The 16,443-nt window shown below is 41.3% G+C and overlaps 1 protein-coding gene across 4 annotated transcripts; it reads left to right on the top strand.

The window, feature by feature from the left end:
• Window positions 1-7,688: 7,688 nt before the first annotated feature.
• cirbpb (cold inducible RNA binding protein b) lies at window positions 7,689-15,875 on the top strand. Of its 4 annotated transcripts, XM_014216311.2 has the most exons (8): window positions 7,689-7,976; window positions 8,997-9,106; window positions 10,908-11,014; window positions 11,102-11,237; window positions 11,335-11,521; window positions 11,691-11,758; window positions 14,219-14,286; window positions 15,453-15,875. In XM_014216311.2, the coding sequence occupies exons 2-7, from the start codon at window positions 9,007-9,009 to the stop codon at window positions 14,221-14,223; spliced, it is 603 nt and encodes a 200-aa protein (XP_014071786.1). In that variant the 5' UTR covers window positions 7,689-7,976; window positions 8,997-9,006; the 3' UTR covers window positions 14,224-14,286; window positions 15,453-15,875. The 4 variants fall into 4 exon arrangements, with proteins under 4 accessions (XP_014071786.1, XP_014071783.1, XP_014071785.1 ...); XM_014216310.2 differs by lacking the exons at window positions 14,219-14,286; window positions 15,453-15,875 and adding an exon at window positions 12,189-13,139 and having other exon boundaries at window positions 7,690-7,976; XM_014216308.2 differs by lacking the exons at window positions 14,219-14,286; window positions 15,453-15,875 and having other exon boundaries at window positions 11,691-13,139.
• Window positions 15,876-16,443: the final 568 nt, after the last annotated feature.

Genomic DNA, 16,443 nt, shown 5'->3' with positions numbered 1-16,443 from the left:
AGGGAACGGCACCTCCATACCTTCAGGCTCTGATCAGGCCCTACACCCAAACAAGGGCACTGCGTTCATCCACCACTGGCCTGCTGGCCCCCCTACCTCTGAGGAAGCACAGTTCCCGCTCAGCCCAGTCAAAACTGTTCGCTGCTCTGGCACCCCAATGGTGGAACAAGCTCCCTCACGACGCCAGGACAGCGGAGTCAATCACCACCTTCCGGAGACACCTGAAACCCCACCTCTTTAAGGAATACCTAGGATAGGATAAAGTAATCCTTCTAACCCCCCCCTTAAAAGATTTAGATGCACTATTGTAAAGTGGTTGTTCCACTGGATATCATAAGGTGAATGCACCATTTTGTAAGTCGCTCTGGATAAGAGCGTCTGCTAAATGACTTAAATGTAATAATGTAATGAGATCCTGAGGCCCATTGTAGTGCCATTAATTTGCCGCCATCACCTCATGTTACAGCATGATAATGAACAGCCCCATGTTGCAAGGATCTGTACACATTTCCTGGAAGCTGAAAATGTCCAAGTTCTTCCATGGCTTGCATACTCACCAGACATGTCATCCATTGAGCATGTTTGGGATGCTCTGGATCAGCGTGTATGATGTCAATTTTAATGAACGTTAATTACATTTTGAGCAAAATTATTAATCATATCACTTCAGTAAATTATTTTTAAAGGGTTTAAAGACCTTATATTAGAGAAAATGTGGCCTCCATTTAAGAAAATCCTGAATAACCTAAACATTTGAATTGGTATTACCATCATTGGTGTTACTACTCCTACTGGTGGCACAATGGTATCATAATGGTAAAAATTATTCTGCAGTATTAGTTGATTTAGAATGGGAAGATGTACCCAAATACATTTAAATAAATTATGTTCATTTTTTCAAAAATGCCATGCCGAAATGTCACCGCAATTCAAGAATGACCATTGTTATCCTATTTTAGCAGAGGTCTTGTTTTTTCTTTCGTTGTCCGTTTTGGCTTGGCAGTGGTGCTCAGAACCAGAGCAGACAGTTCTGTTGTGTGGGATAATCAGTATGAGTTAAGCAACACGTATGGCAGCCAAGCCTGAACACATCCAGGTTCACACTGCCTCTGCAATGCTGCATTCACATAATAGCAATCAACATCTAACAGAGAATCCACTGCCAGGACACAGCACTATCTGCTGCAGTCAATAAACTTCTGGAAGAACTGGTCCAGGCAGCTAGCACTTACAGCAACCCCCTCCATCTGACTGTATGTTAGTTTAGCTATAATAGAATTAAACATTCTGTTAATCTCATCTGCATTCCATAGGCTACCATTAATTGAGGTTGCACAGACACTAATAGACAAGTTTAAATGTGCACGTTTTGTTGCATTCATCACTTTTCTCACATTATTTGAATTGTTACTAATGTTTTGGGGTCCTGAGTGAATAATGGGACATTGTGAACCAGCCTATAGCTGAGAGAGAGAGACAATGAGGAGGTGGTGAGGCAGTCAGCATTGGGTGGAAAACCGTGGTAACGAACAGGAAGCCGCAGAGCGTGTAGGAGGTAAGGCAGAGGATAGCAGCACTCACGTTGGCCCGGCAGCTCTGGTATTTATAGCCTGGCTGTGGTCGGGACCAATATGCCGTCTTGTGTAGTGCAAGAACAGCAACATTGGAGGAGCTGCAAAACTGTCAATCTGATCAGACTGGTCTGGTGAATAGATGTTTTGAATGGCATGCTTATCTCTGGCATGTTTTATTCTGTTTGGGCCCTTGCCTTTGGTTTGTAGACTTAAAGTAGCCTACATACAGTAGCTTTGGGTTATTTCAGAGAACAAGTGAAAATGTAAAATCACTATCTTCAGGAAACATGCCCCACAGGTATACCTCCATTTTCTCACATCCATGTGCACCCCATGGTGCCATCCCAGACCCCAATGCAGCGAATTGAGAAGTAGCGCCCAGACTCAAATCACAAATAAATTAAAGGGGAAACTGGCTTGTTCTGCCCACGGTGCATCCTTTCTCTCATTTGAAACAAAGCAGATGTCCTTTCTTGGGTTAGTTTAATATTTGCTCGAACTCAGGTTCCTGCAACTGTCAGTCTAACTCTTACACCAAGTGTAGTCAAGATAACGTGACAATAATACCACACGTCTTAAGAGAATGATTGAAAATACAGTAGACCTAGCCTACCCACAAGATTTTATTTTATTTGGCCTACTTGTCCACAACAGGGTGGTTATGATGTGAACTATACTGTTGCTTTACCGCCACCCACTGGACTGCGGAGAAACTACTCGAGGCATGCACACACACAACTTTAGTTATTTATTCATGACTCACACAGATGCTCATAAACAGAGAGGGGAAGGGAGGATGACGCAATGCAGAAAGAATGGCGCCAAGTGCAAACCGTAAAAACCTTAGTCTCCCGAATACAAGCCTACTAAACTCACGTATGAATCAACAATGGGAGTGATGTTTACATGCTCCTCTCCAAAAAAACTCAAGATGGAATTGGTTAGTGAAAGCTCAAAACGTCCACGTCATCGGCAACAAGAAGCTGGGTACTTTTAACTCAGTCAAATAAACCAAAAGTGGACTTGTGTTGATTTTCTGTGTGTCCTCCGCCCAGAAAGAATTAGCGCTTCATGCTAGAATATGTTATCCAGTGAGAGCTTTTGTTCCTAACCCACTACAGTATTTTAGCTGTCAAACTTATGGTAATGTTTCAGAAGAGTGTAGGAGGGAGATTCTGAGATTTAAGAAGTGTGCAGGAGGGCGAAGGACAAAGGAGTGTTTCGTTTCAGTAGAAAAAGCTGTATGTCAATTGTGGGGGTGCCCATGTTGCTGGGGATCAGAAATGTCTGGTGCGAGAGAGATAGTTTGAGGTTGCCAGGGTTCGAGCAGTGAAGAAAGTGTCATGCAGTGAAGAAAGTAGATGGATGATGGGCAAAGGGTTAGGGAGACTGAGAGGATCCCTGTGAGTAGTAGTAGGCCAGTACAGAGTGACCCGAAACAGTTTAGTAAGGTTGGCTTCTTGGCATTTATTTCTATAGTCATTAATTGTATGCCACAGATGGAACGGAAATCCCAGAAGATTGATTTGGAAGTAGTAGCAGTAGAGATGTTTTTGGGTGTCCGAGATTTTAGTACAGAAGAACTAGAGGGAGATTTGAGAGAAGGGGTCCCATCCTCCCAGAGCGACAGCCTGGTGTAGAATCTGTTAGGGCCAAAGTAGTGGGAAGAGGTAATGGGTTTGTTGGGGATAGTGGCATATATGTAGGGTTAGATGGTAGTCTAATAAATTTTTTACCATTCCCCTTTTCCCCTTTTTTTGCCATGTCTATCTGGGGACTACGGTAATTGGAAAGATCGAAATTTACTGGGGGGGGGCTGGTCCAACTCAAAGTGTCATGCAATTCCATTCCCCAATATTAAACATATTTTCACATGACGCTCCCCTTGCACTGTAAAATAAATGTAACATCCTCTCCCCTCTTAGAATGAACTCAAAATGATGTTTATGACCAAAAATAACAATAACTGTAGCGACCATGTGTTTATCAATGTGTATACGGCCACTTCAATATGCTTTTGTGGCACCGTCGATGCCACACAGGGCTACGGGCCAGAAGATTGAGAGTTTGCGGACCTCCACAGACAAACTCACTCTCCCTGCCTGTTTCATTACTTCACTATCAGAGCCGACTGCAGACAATGATCAGCTAGGGGAATCAGATTTTATACATTTTGATTCAATATTTACAATGATATAAAATATATGCAACTATTTTTCCACCAACAGGTTTCTGTGCCAATGCACCACATAACCACTAAACAAAGCATACCGACTTCGGGCACTTTAGTATCACAGTTTGTATTTGCAACACCACAATAAAGAGACTATGTCAATATCGACAAACAGAAAATAGATCCCTATCTTGTAGGCTTAACCAATATCGAAGGCTTGGATTGATAATCTCCAAATGTCAAACTTTTTGGTGTTTTGTAACAGATGTCTTTTTCCATTCATCAGTTGGCCACTGCACAATTAGGATTAATTGATTGACTTTATTTATCAGTTAAAAAAATACATTTATACACAAAGATTTTTCAAAGTGACCGGGATTGTACAATAAAGTTGGGACTTATTTCCATTGTGGTCCCTATTTTTTTTTACACAAATACATATTCAATTTCATAAATACAGACGCATTACAAAGATACAGACAAAAAGATGCTCAACCTCCAGATAAGTCTGAGAGGGGAGTTTAAGTACAATTCTTACAAGCTTGTTTGACTGGTAACTTATTCTTTAGATGTTTGGGACTCCTGGTGAACCATGATGTGCATAATCAAAGTGACACTGGACTAGCACACTTGCCAGAGTCTTTAGGGTGTCTATAGCTAAGTTTCCATCCAATTAACGACAGAGTTTCATGGGAATATTCTAAAATCTTCATAAAAACATTTCAGAGTTTCATTTAGGAAAATGAAGCGCCGATTTTAATTTACAAGACATTTGAGAAATTTACCGGACATCCATATGCATTCAGATCGGACCTGGAGCAGACAGTTGGCCAAATGAGCCACATTAACGTGTCCTTAAAAACAGCTATAACAATGACAAAAATCACTATTCTTAAAATAATAATGGTCCACCTCACGGTTCAGCTGTCAGAGATTTGAGTACTAAATGTATCAGGGCATTGCATACATAGGCCTATAGGCTTAGGTGTCCACTGTATGATATAAATATTTTAATAAATATATATACAGTGCGTTCGGAAAAGCATTTAGACCCCTTGACTTTTTTCACATTTTGTTACGTCACAGTCTTGTTCAAAATTGATTCAATAATTTTTTTCCCCTCATCAATCTACACACAAAACCCCATAATGACAAAGCGAAAACAAGGGTTTTAGAAATGTTTGCAAATATATATATATATATATATATATATATATATATATATATATATATAAAATTACAGAAATACCTTATTTACATACACTACTGTTAGAAATTTTGGGGTCACTTAGAAATGTCCTTGTTTTTGAAAGAAAAGCAAATTTTTTGTCCATTAAAATAACATCAAATTGATCAGAAATACAGTGTAGACATTTTAATGTAGTAAATGTCTATTGTAGCTGGAAACAGATGATTTTTTATGAAATATCTACATAGGCGTACAGAGGCCCATTATCAGCAACCATCACTCCTGTGTTCCAATAGCACATTGTGTTAGCTAATCCAAGTTTATCATTTTAAAAAGCTAATTGATAATTAGAAAACCCTTTTGCAATTATGTTAGCACAGCTTAAAATTGTTGTTCTGATTAAAGAAGCAATAAAACGGGCTTTCTTTAGACTAGTTGAGTATCTGGAGCGTCAGCATTTGTGGGTTTGATTACAGGCTCAAAATGGCCAGAAACAAAGGACTTTCTTCTGAAACTTGTCAATCTATTTTTGTTCTGAGATCCCATTCAACGCTGTGTACTACTCCCTTCACAGAAGAGCGCAAACTGTGTCTAACCAAAATAGAAAGAGGAGTGGGAGGCCCCGGTGCACAACTGAGCAAGAGGACAAGTACATTAGAGTGTCTAGTTTGAGAAACAGACGCCTCACAAGTCTTAAATTGGCAGCTTCATTAACTAGTACCCGCAAAACACCAGTCTCAACATCAACAGTGAAGAGGCAACTCTGGGATGCTGGCCTTCTAGGCAGAGGTCCTCTGTCCAGTGTCTGTGTTCTGTTGCCCATCTTAATCTTTTCTTTTCATTGGCCAGTCTTGAGATATGGTGTTTTCTTTGCAACTCTGCCTAGAAGGCCAGCATTCCAGAGTCACCTCTTCACTGTTGATGTTGAGACTGGTGTTTTGCAGGTATTGTGTGTAGACTGCTGAAGGGGGGCAATTGAATAAATGTTAGAATAAGGCTGTAACGTAACAACATGTGGAAAAACTGAATACTTTACAAATGCACTATATATAGCCTATATAAAGGAAGAGAAGCTTAGGCCTAACCCCAGAGAGATAGAGAGAGATATGCCAGAGGCATGCTACAACACTGAGATTTCTTTATGCCAGAAGGCTACTGCGTCTGCGATTTAGATATAGACGTACAGGAGGCTAATTCATAAAAATTCTATCTAAATGTTTTTTTTTTTATAAAGACAAGCATTATGTTGTTAGATAAGAGTAACTCTGGTAGGCCTGAAACAGACTTCCTCACCTCAAGTGTTGATCCAGTTGGAGCTCCGGGGCACACTGCCTTCATATCATAGTCCTGCAGTAGCTAAAGTTTAATAATAACCACACCATACAAAACCTCTACAAACGTTTCTAAACTTTATTAGGGTAATATAAAAAGTAAGTCAAGCCATTGTTTATAGGGAAAATATGAGTAGAAGGGTGAATGTAAACCAGGGTCAAAACACACTACCCTCCCCTGGGCCCAATAAAAAAAATATTTTGGGCCACTGACCCCCTCCCCCAGTCAATTTAGATGTCCTCTACTACATGCCCCGCGCACTATATGTGGTTCCTCTGGCCCACACTACAGCACAGTTGCGGTAATGCACCAATGTTGGATGCCAACCGTCCCAAAAAAAACATTAAAGGAGGCCGCTAGCTAGGGAACACCGGTACAGTAGTATTTTCTCAACTCCTCCGTCATCCGTTTGAAAAAGGTCATCGTTTTTTAATGTTTCCATGCTTTTTCTCCTTAGAGAAAACAATAGCTGATTCACAGCGGGTGTGGCAGACTTCAAAACTTTTCCACAAAGGACACTTCCTTGTCAAAAGGGGGCTATCGTGGAGGGGAGGACAGTCGTCCGTTTGCCTACTAACGAGGACGGAGGATGGACATTTTCCAAATGAGAAAACCCTAGCGTCCTTTTCCCCCGCCTACTTAGCACTGCTTTCCCACAGTTCTGGTAACGTTACGGCGAGGGAAGTCGCTAGCTAGCGAAGGCAACCCAACACAGCGTTGCACTCTAAAATATTTAAAAAATAACACCATTTTTAGAAACTTTGGCAAAGGGTAAAGTCTACAAAACGCAGTCCACTCTGTTACAGATTCTAGTTTTGGAAAAAGAAAACTGTATGGAGATCACATGTTTCATCAATGATAAAATTAGCAAAATGTCGGCCAAAATCCCTCTTGCTCCGTTTTCTCCCACTGCCGGCCAATGGGCTTCCTTTCATCACCATACATGGTAGTGAGTGGAAACGCCAAACGGATGCTTCACATTTATACATCCGGTGCAGTATCTACCTAGTCTGTGGCACATCAAATCAAATTGTATTTGTCACATGCGCCGTGAAACGTTTACTTACAAGCCCTTAACAAACAAGGCAGTTCAAGAAATAGAGTTAAGAAAATATTTACTAAATAAACTAAAGTGAGGTCAATATAAACATGCTGGATGTCCATTTGATTAATTGTTCAGCAGTCTTATGGCTTGAGGGTAGAAGTTGTTAAGGAGCTATTTGGTCCTAGACTTGGCGCTCGGGTGACTGGAGTCTTTGATCATTTTTTGGGCCTCCCTCTGACACCGCCTAGTATATAAGTCCTGGATGTCAGGAAGCTTGGCCCTAGTGATGTACTGGGCCATACGCACTACCCTCTGTAGCGCCTTTACGGTCAAGATGCCGAGCAGTTGCCATACTAGGATGCTCTCGATGGTGCAGCTGCAGAACTTTTTGAGGATCTGGGGACCCATACCAAATCTTTTCAGTCTCCTGAACTGTCTTGGTGTGTTTGGCAGTGGGCGCGGAATGTAGCATGTAATAACAGCGGTCTGCAGGTAGATCCTTTTTTTTTGTGAACAAAATGTGCAATTCACACTCTGACCTGTGAAAGGCAGCAATACGCAACAAAGCGTCTATTATAACGGAAGACCACACGAAGAAGAAGAAGAGCTCATAAACAGGAGCCATTTTAACATCTTTCTCAGACGGCGCCAAACTACACAGAGGTGAGTAGAGATCCACCCAATTCTAATAATTAGCGGGGGAAACCTAGGCCTAGTAAAATTGCATTGTTCATTTCGACCCTGCAGTTTGCGTTCCTTTGGGAAGTTATTGTCTTTGACGAATTACTTGCTAGTTAAAGTTAGCTAGCTCTGCAATTTAGACAAGCTGACGTTTATTAGTCGATGAAGGAGAATAGATTAACGTTAGCCTTTGATTAACGTTACTCGACCCCAGTTCGCATGTAATTTGACTTGTCCTTCAACCTTACTCTATTTTGAGTGACACTTTTTACTCGTATCTTCACTATTTGACGTTACAGCTGGATGGTATTTCAAAGTCGGTCTAAAAGCAGCGTTAACTAGCAGTCGTCAGTTACTACAGTCCCTACAAAATGGCCGTTCACTACAGTACCGTTAATGCATCTACGTTAGCAGGCTACGATTTTTGCACTGCGTGGCAAGTAATGTTACTTGCTGCCGCTGTTTAGTTAACTTTAACTACCCTTTAATACGCTAGTTTACGTTGCAGGATGGGCAATATCTGGGCCATGCCATGTGTACCGAGTGGCTTGAAATGTCTAATTTGACTGGTTTAGTCGGCTAACGTTGGCCAGCTAACTGGTCTGGCTTTGTTTGGGACTGGGAGTTGTGGGTGTTTGTCTAGCGTCACTATCTAGTTAGTTAATCGCCATCTTTTGAGAATTAACAACATTCCCGTGTAACTAGCTAGTTAAGTTGGCCAGCTAAATTATACATTATGCATAGCTAGGTAACTGACTTTACTGCACGGGTTAAAACATGGCTACTCCACGCATTTGAAATCGAGCCGATGGGTGGAAGAAAATGGCGTTCTGTCGCTTAAAATGTATGGCATCTCGTGGTGCCATCCGCAAGCCAGTTGGTGATTTTCTAACTTTTTTTTACAGGACTTGGTCACATTCTTCAAACAGCGAGCATGTGTTGCCATTCTCAGATTTATGAACTATGTTTGCAGGTCATACTCTTAATTTTTTCCCCTTCAAGATAATCCAAGATGTCTGACGAAGGGAAGCTTTTTGTTGGAGGACTGTGTTTTGACACCGATGAAACTTCACTGGAAGAGGCGTTTTCAAAATATGGAAACATTGCTAAAGGTATGTTGCACCCAGATCAGGGATTTTTCTGCCATCGTAATCTTTAGGCGGGCCGTTTTTTAAATTAAAGAATACAATCGGGATGGGGAAAACGTGCGAAATGACTAAACTCGCCCTAATATATATTTAAATCTGATAATAATAACCAATATAATTAGTCAGTGAATTTAATTCCAAAACCAATGAATTTGAGAAATTACACATTAGCCATGGCGAAATGCACGTAATAGCCGGAAATGTGGTGTTAATGGTTCAAAGGTGACTTTGGTTCTGGTGTTATACTTTGTATTCAATGTTAAAGAACAGCTTCTGAGTAACACAGATCATCATCTTAATTCATGAGAATGTTCAGGATTTACCATTGCTGAGAACTTATTTTCAAGTCATGGAAAAGGTTGCGGACAGTTCAATGACAATTCCCCCATCAGACTTTGTCCAATATCTTAAGGCTGGGTTGCGCATATCATGAAATTCAGGGTCATAGAACACAGATAATTCAAATAAAATATACTTTAATGAAATTAATATGCATATTAGCAATACATGAGGAGTTACAGTAACTTAAGCTCAATTTTAAGTTGTTGGTCATATTAACAAATCTAAATGCTTTATGTGAAATGATATGTAACAATTTCTGTAATTTGTATACTGTTTGAAAAATAATAAATTAAAAATAATTGGGGTTAAATGCATGTAAAAACAAATGTTTCCTGGTCTTATCTGATGTAGGTTAGACACTCCAGAACACATTTCATTTTAGAATTGTTTTGGGGGGCTATCTGTTCCATGTAGTGAATCTGTTATTCAATGTCTTTGTATGGGCAAATAGTAGTAAGGTCAAACATTTTCTAGATGCTTATTCTAAATCAAATGGCTAAATGATCCTTGGTATGACTTGAAAACAATTCCATATCATTTAGAACCCTTTCCCCCCGGCAGAGTATGATGGGTTAAGCTAGATATGTTTTGCATGGGCTGCTTCTCAATCTGCTGATATTGCCTTTCTGCGGTGAAAGGTGGCAGCGCTAGAGCTGGTTTTGTCAGACCGTGAGATCCTGAAAATCTGTTTTCTCACATAGTAGTGTCTAAACGCTTTGGCCTACAAACTACTGACTAATCAATTGGAAGATGTCACAAACACATTGGTGTTCTTGCTCTAGGATACCCACAAGACTCGTTTGAAGTTGGTACAGCCTCTTTTGCTGATTTCCGTCTGTAGTCTCACCGGTTTTGGATGCACACTAATATACCTCATTGGAAAGCTAAGACTCTCACGAACACAGTGGTGCTCTCTGTTTTGCTCTGATGCCCCCAAGCCTCGTCTGAAAGTCCCTGCTAGTCTTATGATAAATGGGGTGTATAAGGATTTTAGTGCCTACAATAAAGGGATAAATATATGTTCAAGTGCAGTATTGATACTTTTAGACATGGCTAACTACTGCATGTGTTCAAATGATTTATGCATTTTGATGCCCACATTGGCATTTGGTGAGAATGGATTTGTTTACTGCTGTTTGTAGAATTCTCGCATAATGTCAGTTTGTCTCATCGCTTAACATTTACACCTGAGAAATTATCTCTGCGCCATACAAGAATGTATATAATTGCAGGAAATAAGCTGAGAATCTCTGCTTATGGCAAATTGTTGGTTTAAATGTAACAACGGAATTCTATTGTTGCTGACCACTCCCCTTTTGAGCCAGGAAAAAAAACATATTTTTCTTCTTGTGCAGTATAGAGTGGACTTTCGCCATATTGTGTCAATATTTTGAGTGGGTGGTTGACGTTTTTGTTTTTTCAGTCGACGTTGTCAGAGACCGAGAGACACAGAGATCCAGGGGTTTTGGCTTTGTGACTTTTGAAAACCCAGAAGATGCCAAAGACGCAATGGCTGCAATGAATGGCAAGGTGAGGGGATGGGATGGTTTCCCAGACAAATGCATGTCTTTGGCTGACGTAAATCATTGGTATTATAAAAATTTTTCTTCTGTTTAGTCGGTCGATGGCAGGATGATTCGTGTGGATGAAGCTGGCAAGTCAGGAGGAAGATCTGACCGCGGGGGCGGCTTCAGGGGCGGTTCTGGCGGCTTCAGGGGCGGTTCTGGTGGCTTCAGAGGAGGCAGAGGAAGAGGTTAGCGTCCATTTGCTCCACGCCACAACCCTCCTTTTTAGTGTAACTTGCTCCAAAGTGAGGTCCTTTGGCTGAAATCCTCATAATTTTGTCCTAGGTGGTGGAGGTTATGGTGGGGGAGAAAGAAGCTATGGCGGGGACCGCAGCTATGGCGGGGACCGCAGCTATGGCGGGGACCGCAGCTATGGGGGCGGCGGGGACCGTAGCTATGGCGGTGGCTACAGGAGTGGTGGTGGAGGAGGATACTCCTCTGGGGGTGGCAGCGGCGGTTACAGAGAGGCCAGGTAAGAATGTTGCATGGTTTAGTTCTCTAAGTACTAAGTGATCAGTCTTCTGTACATTAAATCCTATGTTATTAAAACCAGAAGTTATTTCTAGGATAATCATGTACCTGAGCCAACACGTATTTTCCTTGGTTTCTGTTAACCAGCTTTCATTTGTCCCCCTTTTTAGGAGTGGAGGAGAAGGTGGTTATGGTGGCCGCTCTGGGGGATCCTACCGAGACAGCTATGACAGCTATGGTAAGTATAATGATGTAGCCTAGTTGTTGATCTCACTGTTAGTACGAACTAGAAATGTTTAGGAGGAACTGGACATGATTGCATAGACTCCCAGAACGACCCCTGTAAGACTTTGTTGCTCAGAAACCGAAAGCTTGTGCCCTCTTCAATTAGTATGTTAAAATACTCACGTCTGCTCAAAGAATCAAACATTTCTTTGAAACGATGGATATCCAGCCCTCTACCACCCTATCCAAAAGCAGAAAGACATTCCTAGATTTTTTCACTCAGTTTCCTTTTGAAGAGGCATAGGTTCTTTCAATGCCCTTGTCCTGGTGCTTTCCTGTTGCAATGATAACTGTGGCACAAAATATAAATAGGCTCTAGTCTACTGTGAGAAATGTCAGAATGCTGCAGTGCCTTTACACTTGTGCCTACTTCTTGTCCTCAGCTACACACGAGTAAAAACAAAAACAAACTTCCTGATTGCAAGATCGTCCCATCGCTGGCTGTTTTTTTAAAGATGCGCTCTTCGAAGACTTTTTTTTTTCTGTTTGTGGTATCTGGTTCTAGTGTTTTCTTTAACAAATCAGCATCTTTAGTCCTTTTTTATCGTGTTGAAAGTACTCTTCAGGATCTCTGTCCTCATGGCAGTAACTGAAATCCTGTAGCATTTAATTACTGTAAGCCTTGATGCTCAGTAAGGGTCTGAGTACCTTAAGCTCAATATGCCCTCCTGTTGCAGGGAGAATGCACTGGGAGAATCAAATTTGATAATTTTATAAAAATGCCTTTGTTTGCAATTAAACCTGTTTCTACTGTTGAATCGTAACCTGTTCAACACAGCCTGATAGCTTCTAAGACAAATTCAATGTTCCTGCTCAATCGAAAGACTCAAATATCAGTAGCGACATGTTTCCATTTAATCTCATTTTTAACTGGAGTTGTAGTGAATTCTGGTCTTTAAAAAATGAAATCTATGAAATTTACACTAGAAGCTGGAAAAGCTGTGATTGTGCTCTAAAGACATTTTGCTCCTTCAGTTCTGTAATGCATTCCTTTAGTGTAGCAAGGATGGAATGCTAAGTGGGAGCACTGGTTTCCAGCTGACCACCTTGATATTGCTAAAGATTTGTCAATACTCGGTATCCAAAGAGTGAATTACTTTGACTGGTGAACCTACTTCAGCTCATTGGGCTGTATACTAGGTGTTAGTTGCAGCCTTCTGCAGTTGGCCTAAGGTACTTTGCTCTTTGCAAACATGTGCATAATATGCTGATGGACTGAACGTTCACTCTCAATGTTACTTCAAGGATATGTGCTCTCTGTTCTGTTAACCAACACCTAAGATTTTTTTGTATATCCTGGCTTCATGAAGCCTATTAAACAACCCCGTTGAAAATGCTCTGATTTATTGTGCCTTCAAAGAACTATAGCCTGTTCACTAAGCCAGCTGAATGTTATGTAATGTGAGTGGTAGTGAGGGATTTAGTAAGTGGGTTGAGTAAAATGATGGCATAGTCTGCTGGAAAGGGTATTCTGCAAAGCAGGATTTCATTTTGAAAGGGTGGCTGGGTCTAAGTCTCATTTAGGAGTATTGGGAGGTCCTCTGAATTAATACTCAAAACATGCTAAAGGGTCTACCCTGATGCTGAAGCTAGTCAATGTACGGGGGGCTGGGGGTGTTGAAAGCAGAATAGAAATGAAATGTCATCCTGGTGCTGGCACTGGTTCTTTTATAACGCTTCATTGCGCCCAAGAGCTCTACTATCGTTTTGGAAATCAACAAAGTCCTTGGAGAATGAAGTGTTGTGCCTACCGACATGTGAATCCTCTCTGGTGAATGCTGCTCTCTTGGCTAGTTCATAAGTGGATATAGGCCAGTAATGTGAGGTAACGACTTTTGCTCTCCTGTTCGCATCCCTCAAACAGTTCTCATTTTGATGTCCATCTTATCTACCTTCAACTTTGCCCAAGCACCGCTGTCACTTCCTCAGGCCCTAGACGTTACTGTTCAATACCCAGAGTTGCATGAGAACGTCCAGTAAAGTATCCAGTTTTTGGAGAAGCGTTTCACCCTGTCCCCATTAGACCGAGGGGACTACTAGAGCCTCTGAAAATCAACATTGAGCTTTTGCAAATTCCATGAGCAGTCAAGTCCCTAGTGTTAAACAATATTCTCCTAAGTTTGATCCATCTGTGAAACCAGTGTTTTGTACTGTTCTCCCAGTGATTGCAAAGTTGTCTTCATCTTAAATTCTAGACTCACCTTTTTCTTGTTAAGTTTATCACTATGTACAGTTTAGTATAAATGTCTAGCTTTCGAGGCTTGTGGTTAATATTGTCTAATGCTAAAAGGTAATGCCGTTCAACACATTTGTAGTTCTTTGTTAGGTTGATATTGATAAGCAAATGCATGCCTTGTCATTGTTGCCCTCAAGCTGTACTCAAAACTAATTACCCTTCTCGTTACACGATCAGGTTAAGCGTTGGATGTGAGCAACTAACTCAAGGCTTGACTGCGACTGGTTCCTGCCGACGCTTTCTAGGTGGGTGTCCTCTGGCATGTTTACTGAATGCCTTGCTGCTGAAGTCATGGGCCCTGTTTTGTGTTCCCCCTTCATTATGAAATCACTGACCTGCCGTGAATGGATTGGTGAAAGCAGTGTTGTGGAACCCTACTTTCATCTATCCTTTAGGCAGGTGGCTTATCACTAAAGTTTTTGAATTTATTAAATCAGTGCATGTTCAAACCTTAAATCAATTGATCTAAGTAACCGAATAGAAAAAATCCTGATCAAAATCTGTTCGCGCTAAATAGCAAGTGTTTGCATGGGCTGCGTTTCAGTCTGCCTATGTCTGCTTTCCGGGTCTGGTGGAAGGGTGCGCTACAGTAGTGTTTGTCAGATCATGAGACATCCTGAATCTGTTTTCTCACAAACATCTGTAGCATCTGAACGGTTTGGCCTACAAACTATATAGACCAGTCTATGGACATGGGAGACTCTCAAACACTTTTCTTTTGCTCTATGGCCCCCACAAATTTTACATTACATTTTAGTCATTTAGCAGATGCTCTTATCCAGAGCAACTTACAGTAGTGAATGCATACATTTCATTAAAAAAAAATCGTACTGGAATGAATTGAAGTATAGAGGTTGTGTTCCTCTGCACAGGCGTGGCTAATGCCTGCCTGAACTACGCCTGGATAGGTATTTTGAGTTTCAGTTAACTGTCAGTCGACAGCGTGGCATACAACCATTGGTTGACGCATGCATAGTCTGAGCAGGGGAACACTACCATAGGCTACAGCCATTTGGACGCGTGAATGTGTATTAAATCGTATACAACATTGTCCTTGGGTCAAATTTTCAGACAGTTGCGTTTAAGGGGTTTAAGTCAGACCATCTCTTGCCATTCATCCAGTAATGGATGACTCCCATTGGAGAGAAGCATTGGGCTTGTTCGACATTGCAGCAGACAGTCAAGACTGGCGGATCTTCAAATCACCTTGAATAATAGATAATTACTCATTAGTTGTAGGTCAGTTCAGATGCACTGACTTGGCGTTTTTGTGGACCAGCCTCAACTGTTAGCAGTAGCACATACTCTGACTGGTACAACTGACTTGGTTTACAAATCTAGCAGTGCAGTATGTACAATAATCCTGTCATTTTATGGTTTCTTCTCGTGCTAATTGTGACTTCTATTCCAGATTCAGCACAGGGTGGCTTGCCCTGAAATGGCAAACTGCTCCTTGGGAGGTCGCTACCAGGAGAGATCTTGAAGGCTGAATTAGATGTGCTGCTGAACTGGACCTGGGGTGTGTTCAGCAGGATGCAGTGTCTTTGAATGATGCGATGGAAATATGCTGTGTAGAACAAACATTACACTGACAAGTATAGTAAGGACTCCTGTCTGCTTTATTCATGGCATTTCTATCTGCTTTGTTAGACGTTTGCCAACTGAACGTGGCCCTGACTCAAGACCAGCCTTAAAATGTGATTGGAAATCAAATCTGGTACAAACATGCACAATACTATTTTTGCATGATAATTAAATGCTGTATGCAGTGGTGTGAATTCATGGATGCCAAAGGAAGCCAGGCTTCACACGAAATAAAATATTTAAAAAAACATTTTAGTCTGTTTCAAATTGTTTCTTCAATTCCCCAGCGGTTGACTATTACAGGAGAAAGTGTCCGAGCGAGCTGAACACAACCTACGCATAGAGAGGCGTAGGTTATCTGATGCTGTCTGGTCCGAACGAGTATGACGTTGTTCCTGCCTGTAACTAGCTAACGTTGCTTTGAATGGAAGTTAGACGAGCAAGAATTTTAGCCAGGTAGCCCAGAACAAATAAGTGTGTACTGTGAGACTCTTTCGTCAACATGGTAAAGGATGGCACTGTCGTTTCTCTACAAGTAGGGTGAGTTAACATGTTTTTTAATTGCATGAACACGCGTGCGCACTAAGAACCATGGACACGCATTTAGCTTACGTTGATTGGACTAAGTTTTGTTTTTGGTATCTTTTAGTTGTCACTATTAGACTAAGCAGAGGTGATTTGATAAAACGGTGCTGGAATAGTGGCGGCAGCGCCTGTTTTCTTTGCGACTTGCGGAACTCTGGTTCTAAATCCGTTTCAGTTGTCTGAAATTAAGTTGCTTGACCATGCTGTAGGTCATGTTAGTGTACATGCAATAT

Source organism: Salmo salar, chromosome ssa10 (assembly GCF_905237065.1).
Source record: "Salmo salar chromosome ssa10, Ssal_v3.1, whole genome shotgun sequence".
In the NCBI taxonomy this organism is placed as follows: domain Eukaryota; kingdom Metazoa; phylum Chordata; class Actinopteri; order Salmoniformes; family Salmonidae; genus Salmo; species Salmo salar.
This window is presented reverse-complemented; position numbering and strand designations above follow the sequence as displayed.

Excerpts from the sequence above, each read along its gene's own strand:
- cirbpb (XM_014216308.2), top strand. The coding sequence starts at position 9,007 with ATGTCTGACGAAGGGAAGCTTTTTGTTGGAGGACTGTGTTTTGACACC. Across the intron at positions 11,015-11,101 it reads TGGCTGCAATGAATGGCAAG|TCGGTCGATGGCAGGATGAT; the intron begins GTGAGGGGATGG and ends TCTTCTGTTTAG. Across the intron at positions 11,522-11,690 it reads GGCGGTTACAGAGAGGCCAG|GAGTGGAGGAGAAGGTGGTT; the intron begins GTAAGAATGTTG and ends CCCCCTTTTTAG.